We start from the raw sequence: 8,223 nt of genomic DNA, 5'->3' as shown, positions 1-8,223 counted from the left end.
AGATGGATCCATATTGGAGATAAATTACTACACAGGGTCATGTAAAACTCTTGCGCTTCATTTGATTTTGAGTAGTGAGATTTGTTTTATTGAAGGGCCTCTCCTCGCAGTGGTTGCTGTTTTCTTATTATTCCCTGTCAAATGCCAGAGTTCACTTGTGAACACACATGGGACAGATATAAATATCTCTTCATGTCAAAGCAATCAGGAAAATGATAAGTTTGCTGTGGTTAGAAAGGATTTCCTATGATAATAATAATAACAATAATAATCCATCAAAGCATTAGCACTGTCATAACCAGAATTTATAAGGTTCTCTGGCTACTTTTGGCAGTATAGTCCTCCCTTCGGAAACAACATGTTAGAAAATTTGAATGCGGGCTCAAGCGTATACTCAAGTGATTTGTTGACGCCGTTAGACAGTCTGAGATCTGTTTTCCTTCACAACAACTCAGTAATTTGGTACTTGAACTTAAGACTCACATTTCAGCTTGCACTGTATCACAGAATTAGCACTATAATGTCATGCACAGAAATGTCAAATATCTGTATATAAATACCCCCCAAAAACTACAAAAACACACTCTGGCACAAGAATGTTGGCTACACCGTTCAGGATACTGTGGCATTCTGGGAAATATGCTAATTGATTATTAGTTATACATTTAAGTATATGTATAATTACTTTGTTTGGTATTTTTGATACGCAAGTTCATTTTTTACCAGGAAATGACCTGTCAATATCAGCTACTTTAAAACTTGTACTGAAGTACTATCCATTTAGGTGACTTTCACCCAGTAAAATTTTATCCCGATATCTTTACTTTTACTCAAGCATGTCTTTTGGGCACTTTTTACAACACTGTTGATACCTCATCATGTCTCTGACCTAAATGTGAAGCTGTCTTCACAAAATTAGAAACCACTAAACCACTTGGCTCTTTCTGACGGTGAAGAAATCCACTCTGTGGAACCGAATATTATTATTGTTTGTTTGTATTAAACACAAGAGAACTAACATGCAAAATAGTGAGCTTTAGAGAATTTGGACAGAGCCAGACTTGTGGTTTTGCCATTTTTCCAGTCTTTGTGCTGAGCTAAGCTAACAGGCAGTTTGCTTCAGCCTCTTAGGCACCGTTCTCCCCATCTTTCCCAAAGTGTGTAGTTTTTCATCTAAAGGTCCTCCAACCAGTGCAAATGTTTCCCAACCCAAACAGATCAATCCAATCAATCCTTGACATATTCATTATGCAACAGTTGAATCTACTTGTGCCATGATCTGGTATTAATCAGAGAGATATCTGTCTGTGAGACTTTTTCTCTCCCCTCAAACACAATGACGGTGAACGGGATTTCATCAGCTTTAAAAGTCCAGTTCATAAGAAAGTTGATTTTTCAGTCTCATTTCCGGCACTTTCCAACTTGTCAAATAACGACGGCTTATTAATTGTAGGTGGGGTCATCTGACATCCCAAAGCTTCAGTATTTAACAAGTTGGAAATTCTTACAAATTTTTCCTCTTAATGATTGATGTTCATTGACAAAAAAGTGTTGGGCTGAGGTTTAAAAATGGTCCTGGTTTCCCCAGTGTTTCAGGACACTGACCGCGCTCTCCCTCTGGACTCGTGTTGCGTGTAATCACTTTTTCTTTCTCATTTCCTGTCATCTGCTATCCCTATCACATTAAAGGCAAACATATACTCCCTAATAAGGGAGAGGTATTACACGGTCAGCTACTCAGATTGCATAAAAAAAAAAAAAAACATCTTCTCACTTTAACCCAAGTGTCCCCATGATTCAGCGTCTTCATTACACTGGCTAATCCACAAAGCCGTCAGTTTGAGGTCTGTGGACGAAGACGTTATTTTTTTAAACGTCACTTTTCTTTTTTTTTTTAAAGCAGTTCTGATAACATGACAGTGGGAGAATAGCGAGGGGATTGACACGGGATACAAGCGAGAACCTCAGATGGATGGAGCCGTCGTTTTTTTGGGTTCGAGACACGCATATCAAAACGCTGATGCACACTGTGGAAGGTTTTCGCATTGCGGTGGTTGCGCCATAAAAGCCTGTTATCCCGAAAACAAAAAACACTGGGCTCTCTCTGAGTTTGACCTTTATAAAATGTCTCTAACGGCAGTGGGAAGTTCTCCAGATTTGCAGTCCCAGGACTCGGCTCAGTCATGTGGTCGTTCGGAGAGCATTCCACATTTCAAGGCGGGAATGTAAGAAAAAAAATACTAAGACAAAACAACCCCAATCATAGTTGTAACAATCTTATAATTTATTTAAATATATTTCATTTATATAATATATATGTATATATATATATATTTATATATATATTTAACAGCCATTTGATAAATGCCAGTCACTTTAATTTATGGTAGGTAGGTGGATTGCCCTTATACTTTGCTTTACAGACTGTACATGTTTGTCTTGTTTTATGCAGTCGTGGCCTCGAGTATGCACAGTGGAACCTTGTGACAACAAATATATATATAAATATAGACTGTACCACGCTCCACCAACATCCACAGGAGGGTCGTGACTAACAACCGCAACTTTTCTTTTTTTTTTGAACACGTCTCACAAAGACGCAGAGAAAATGTTCATGCAATTAATAATTTAATCACAGTTCTTTCTCAGTGTGAGCACAAGAGGGTGAAGGTATGCTGTGACTGCCAGCCAGGGGGGTCTGTGGTAGAGAAAAAAGGGCGGGCTCATCCCCAAGAAACGATCGCACAGAGCGAACCAATCGCAGAAAGCAGGTCATGCTGAAAACAGTACATTTGGATTTTGTTCTTCTCTTAAAGAAACGAGTAAAATGGAAATATGCGATCCCTTTTTTTGTGTGTGTGTTTTAGCGATGTCTTTTTGGATGGCGGCAGGGAAAAAGAAGGGGCCCCCCCCCCCCCCCGGCGTTTTTGCGTTTCTCTAGGTCACTTGTCTCTTTCTCCACTCTTCAGCGTCACCATCCTTGTCTTGGTCGGGTTTTTGTTGCTCCCTCGTGGTGACAGCCAACCATCGAGGCCGAGCCAGAGCGGTGAGTGGCAGTAATCCACGCCTCAGCAGAACAGACCTCACTGAAGGGCAGAACCTGTGCCTAATATCAGTCGGGGGCTGGTCAGAGTATTTTAGGCTTCCCTCTAACTGTCCAAGGCACTTTTTTCCCAAGTTTTTTTTTTTCTTCCAGAGAACTTGTTTGGCTTCAACCTGCAAGCGAGAGGAAGTGAAAAGTCAGCGCCTTCTCCAACTTGGCAGCAGGTGATAAATTCTTCTGCTTTTCCAAAACAGAATCACAACAATAAATCAACAAACTGTATTTGCCAAAGATGTGCTGCTTGGCTGTGCCGCTGCTGGCCGACATGTATCACCAAAAGCACGCATAGCACCACTGTGAACAGTTTATGGGAAAACATTACTCATCGCGCTGGGAACTTAGCAGTGCCCCGACACATAACACTTAAATTGACAGATTCACTCACAGAAGATGCGGCGTATTATATAACTAAGCATATTATCATTTTGTATTGTATTCTGTTAGGTAGTTAGTTTTTTCATTTTTTTAATGTGATAATGAAAAATATAGTGTCCACAACAGTATTTCCCACCAAGATAAAAAGACTGAATGAATTCTCTCTCTGTAAAGTACAGCATCTGAGATTCTGAGCAGCAGAAAGTAACTAAGCACATTCAGTCATGTAGGAATTTGAGATGCTTTCCGGACATTTACACTCACTGCATCTGTCCTGTGAAGCTCAGGGTTTTTTGAAAAATGTGTTGCTTTTTTTTGTATCCTTTCTCCACTTTGTTAGTTCTCAAAATTGAAAAAAGTGGGAGAAAAAAAAAAACCCAACGTGCTTTATTATTAAAGACTCCAACAGCAGTCAAAACTTACTAATGTGATAACGGACACAACTAAAGACTGTGCCAGTAAACCTACGGATAGAACTGGTCCAGAATGAGGTTGTTACGGGGCCGCGTTTGGCCCACGGACCACCGCCTGAACAAGACTTCAGATCGAAAGTCATTTAAATGAGCTTCACCTCCGCCAGCCACAGCGGTGTGTGCTACTTTGCACATCATTGCATCGTAAATGAATCCAATACTAACAGTTTTTGCTTCAACAACAACACAGTGTCACATGTCTGGCCCGTTCTGTTCTGATTCTCGAGCAATGTAAGCCCCCCCGTGCAATCGTCCTCTCCTCACACCTCAACACTTGTGTTTGAATGGTGTGTCGCCGTACCTTGCATGTGCGCTACCCCTCCGTGCACTGCGGGCTGCCGGCTAGTCGCGTGAGAAGCCTCGCACATCTCTTGAAGTCTGAGAAAAGAGAGAGAGAGAGAGAGAGAAAAAAGGGGACGAAAGGAGAGATTTGCCTGTGAGCGGTTTGCCGTTGGACTGACAAAGAGGGCCGTTTCCCCCGTTGGTGTTGAGTGTGGCTTACATGCGGGTATCGTGCAGTCTCTGGTGTGGTGGTAGAGCCTGTACACGTGCTTCCTGCACTTGGGACTGAAGTAAAGCGGACCTGGAGAGAGAAAAACTTTGTTTAGCAGCCTGTTACAGCACCACGCCATTTTTTTTTCTTCTTTTTTTTTTTCCTTAAAAGCCACATTATGCAAGACTGGGTTCAAGTTCTCTTCTGTTTTTCAATGACGTTCTGTCTCTGTTGCGAGGCCTCACCTGTTATATGTTTCAGGAACTTCTCCTTCTTTCGACTGGGGGGTACGACTGTGGGGAGAGAGAGAGAGAGAGGATGGGGAAAAGGAGTGTCAGGTTTGGCCTCTGCACAGTAGCTGCCTTTAAATAGCACAGACATTTGCATTTTGATTAGGGTCTAGATAGCGCCATGCATTTTCTTCGGGGGGAGGGTGGGCATCACATGACTTAGAGCCAGGATATGTTTGGAATTTAAAGGTTATGTATCCAGTGAGGGTCAAACACAAGCCATTTCTTAGGAAATCATTAAAGGATTGTTACACCTAAATAATGATAAGAAAAATATACTTTCTCGGGTACTTCCTGTTCCCATGCAGCTACTTTTGGTTGAACTTTTCGAAGGTTTCGAATTATCTGCCTCTCTTTATGGTTGAGTTTCTGCACAGCTGCCCGTTGCTAAAGTGGAGTTTGACCATGATTTAGGTCATTTGGGTGCAGCGACCCTTTAAACTTAAATCTTTCACCTCCGATTCCAGACATGATCAATGTGGAAAAAAAAAAGTTTGCTTAATTCACCTCACTGTCAAACTAAACTGAATATCTTTCGGTTGTGGACAAAACAAGACATCAGAGGACGTCCTTAGGAGACACTAAACCAAACAACTAATCGATTAATCGAGAAAATACTCCATATCGCACAATGACTCTGCACTATGAATATGGAGACATCCCTCGTCATATGCTACAGCATCCTCCGGAGATCCAACAGGAGGGTCACGCCCAGACTACAAGCCGCCACTCACCGACAGCTTTCTCCTCTCTGTCGGTTTTCAGGTTGCGTAAATCCCTCGCCTCCACGGGAGCGCTCATCGCCCGCGGCACCGACGGAGGCTCGGTCCTCGCCGCGCCGTGCCGACCCCGGCTCTCCTCCACCTGCTTCACGATCTCTACTATCCGCCTGAAGTCCCGGCCGGCTGCAGCTGCCGGCGTCGCCGTCGAGGGCGCGCTCTCGCCGCAGTGTCCGGTCAGCGCGCACATCAGTAGCACCAGTCCCATGTTGAAGTGCTTCCGCAGTCCGCTCATAGCTCCCGTGGAGTGAGAAGAGAGGAGGAAGAAGAAGAAAGAAGAAGAAGAAGAGAAAAGACAACAAGGCAACTCCTTCTCCAGTTCAGCTCGAGTTTAACAGGACACCTGCGAGAAAGATCAAGGATGGATGTCAGGACAGAGACACTAATAAACGACCGCGTTAAAACAAATGAGGGGGAAGTGTCTGAGCTGCTGTTCTGGCACACAAAGATATCCAAAATGTATTTCTTAAGGTATAAAACCAAAGTTAAATTGGACCAATTTGCCAATAAAATCCAACAATTTGAAGTTAGTCATTCATGCTGTTTAAACTCCCCTCACCAAGTTCAGGTCTTAAACTTTTTTTAAAAAATAATTAATTTCATTTAGTGAGCGGATGGATTCACAATGCCATTAACGTGGCGCCATTTTGGCATACATCAATATAAGTGCGCTACAGGTGTACCGCCTCTATGGCACTACTTTAGTTTTTTATTCATTCAGGAAAAAGTGTCAACATTTCTTCTGCAAAAGAAAAAAAGATTCAAGAACAAACAAACCAGAGAACAGATTAGGCTGCATGCGCACCGCCGAACATGAGAATAAGAAGTGCAATTAAGGCAAAAATAAAGGAGCGACTGGATGATTAGAATATAATTACCTCGGGGCTCGATAGCCTTTTTTTTTTTTGTCTTCCAAACACCGATTATGTTGACGCGCGTCCGACAATGATGAAAGCGAAGGAGAGAAAGACAACAATAATAAAAAAAAAAAGAACCGTGCGTAAATTCAGCTTAGGCTTCCTGGAATACGTCCCGTTAAAGTCTGCTGCTGTGCAGGGAGAGACATGAAAGAGCTTCTGGAGTCATATGAGTCCACGCCGAGCATCCGCGCTCCTCCTCTGAACACCGGCCGACCGTCGGGAGACAGCGGACTAGCAGCACAAGGATCCGGCGCTCCAGGTCTGGTGTGCGTCCTCCCCCGAAGTGAGGCTCACTTTTTATCCTGTCTCGCAGACGCGGTGTCCTGTCCCCTGCGGGTTACTCCGTCGTGTCTGCGATGACAATAAGACGCATTATTGGCACTCCCGATGCGGAAAAAGTCCACTTGAGTTGACTGACCTTCGCCTGGACGCCGTGCGAAGTTTTTCTGCGCTTCTCTCTCTCTCTCTCTCTCTCTCTCTCTCTCTCTCTCTCTCTCTCTCTCCCTCTCTCTCTCTCTCTTTCTCCCCCCCCACCTTCTCCTCCTTCCTTTCCGTTACTCCATTTATGTGTGCGATACGCAGTTACAGGAAGCGTTTTTTCCCACTAATACTTCCACAGAAATTTCCAATCAGCCCAGTATAGAACGCAGATACCGGCATCTCAGTGGAAATGCTCCCATATCCTTCTTCTGATTCTCATGACTTCATTTACAGCCATTGCGCACTTTACATCCATCATGGGGACTGAGAGACGAGCACGAACTGTTTAAGGATGACTATTTAAAAAAAAAACAAAAAACAAAAAACTTACTATACTATAGTTCCTGTTCAGAGCAGCCGACTGCACCGCATAGTTGAAGTTCACAGAGTGTTTGTCGCCAGTGGAGATTAGTTTGCACTGGTCTACTGTGGTTGGTACAGCTTTCTTTAAGTCAGGGCGTGCAGTTGGCTCCCACGCCCCCCCTTCTCTGAAACCCCCACCCCAAATCTGTCTGGCCAGTGAGACTGGAGTAGTTTACTTAATTGTGAAAACACACGCTGAGGGGGGAAATCGGTGCGTTTCAGAGCTGTGGAAAAAAAAAAAAAAAAAAAAAAAGTGAAAGCTGCTCCGCAACCCGAAAATTGTGAGCGACAGTCTCATCAACGCCCCCCATAAAAAAATGAAAATCCACAACACGACTTCAAACTTTGGTGAAAACATGTCTGTCTGTGTTGTGTTTCTCTTGTGTAACCTGGCCGAAACGTCTGCGCTTTTTCGCGGCAAAGTAACTCATGTGGCCGTGCGTAAAACCTTGGTGCTGAAAGGACAGCGCGCACTGTCACCAAGCTCCCAGCCTCCGCGCTTCCCTGTGAGCGGGCAACGCTCCTGACTTTCCTCGGTGGCAGAGAAGAACGATGACGCCAAATAATGATAATAAAAAAAATAAATAATTAAGCGTGGCTTATGTCTTGGGTCCCTTGAAGATTAACACCAGGTTGATTTATCTTGATTTTCCTTAAATCAAGAGGGAACTCTGATTTACGATGAGAGCTCTGATAACACTGAACAGATCTGTGGTGTGAAAGTGTAATCCCACATCCCACAGGCGTGTATTCACATGGGCACCAAATCTGCCATGTAAGTGCAGGTGAATTCTGTCTCAAGAAGCAGAAACCACTGGTCAGTTTTTTGTTTTGTTTTGTTTTTTTTTTTGGTGGGGGGGCAGACAGGGAACAAGTGCATCTGGAGCGGAGCCTGGTTTCTGACTGACTTCCTGCACACAACAGTGAAGTTTATCAATATCACCAGA

The 8,223-nt window shown here is 43.6% G+C and overlaps 1 protein-coding gene across 4 annotated transcripts; it reads right to left on the bottom strand.

The window, feature by feature from the left end:
• Positions 1-3,172: 3,172 nt before the first annotated feature.
• LOC119012540 (ALK and LTK ligand 2-like) lies at positions 3,173-7,821 on the bottom strand. Of its 4 annotated transcripts, XM_037086460.1 has the most exons (7): positions 7,245-7,821; positions 6,392-6,784; positions 5,469-5,856; positions 4,690-4,737; positions 4,454-4,534; positions 4,253-4,329; positions 3,173-3,216 (listed from the first exon to the last, which is right to left on the bottom strand). In XM_037086460.1, exons 3-6 carry the CDS (start codon positions 5,746-5,748, stop codon positions 4,265-4,267), a joined length of 474 nt encoding a protein of 157 aa, XP_036942355.1. In that variant the 5' UTR covers positions 5,749-5,856; positions 6,392-6,784; positions 7,245-7,821; the 3' UTR covers positions 3,173-3,216; positions 4,253-4,264. The 4 variants fall into 4 exon arrangements, with proteins under 4 accessions (XP_036942355.1, XP_036942354.1, XP_036942356.1 ...); XM_037086459.1 differs by having other exon boundaries at positions 6,392-7,821; XM_037086461.1 differs by lacking the exons at positions 6,392-6,784; positions 7,245-7,821 and adding an exon at positions 6,291-6,344.
• Positions 7,822-8,223: the final 402 nt, after the last annotated feature.

Source organism: Acanthopagrus latus, chromosome 22 (assembly GCF_904848185.1).
Source record: "Acanthopagrus latus isolate v.2019 chromosome 22, fAcaLat1.1, whole genome shotgun sequence".
In the NCBI taxonomy this organism is placed as follows: domain Eukaryota; kingdom Metazoa; phylum Chordata; class Actinopteri; order Spariformes; family Sparidae; genus Acanthopagrus; species Acanthopagrus latus.
Note: the sequence above shows the minus strand (reverse complement) of the source record. Positions and strands in the feature narration are given on the sequence as shown.

Coding starts and splice junctions, on each gene's coding strand:
- LOC119012540 (XM_037086459.1), bottom strand. CDS start 5,748: ATGAGCGGACTGCGGAAGCACTTCAACATGGGACTGGTGCTACTGATG. Junction 4,738..5,468: donor CAGAGAGGAGAAAGCTGTCG/GTGAGTGGCGGC, acceptor CTCTCCCCACAG/TCGTACCCCCCAGTCGAAAG. Junction 4,535..4,689: donor GTTCCTGAAACATATAACAG/GTGAGGCCTCGC, acceptor TTCTCTCTCCAG/GTCCGCTTTACTTCAGTCCC.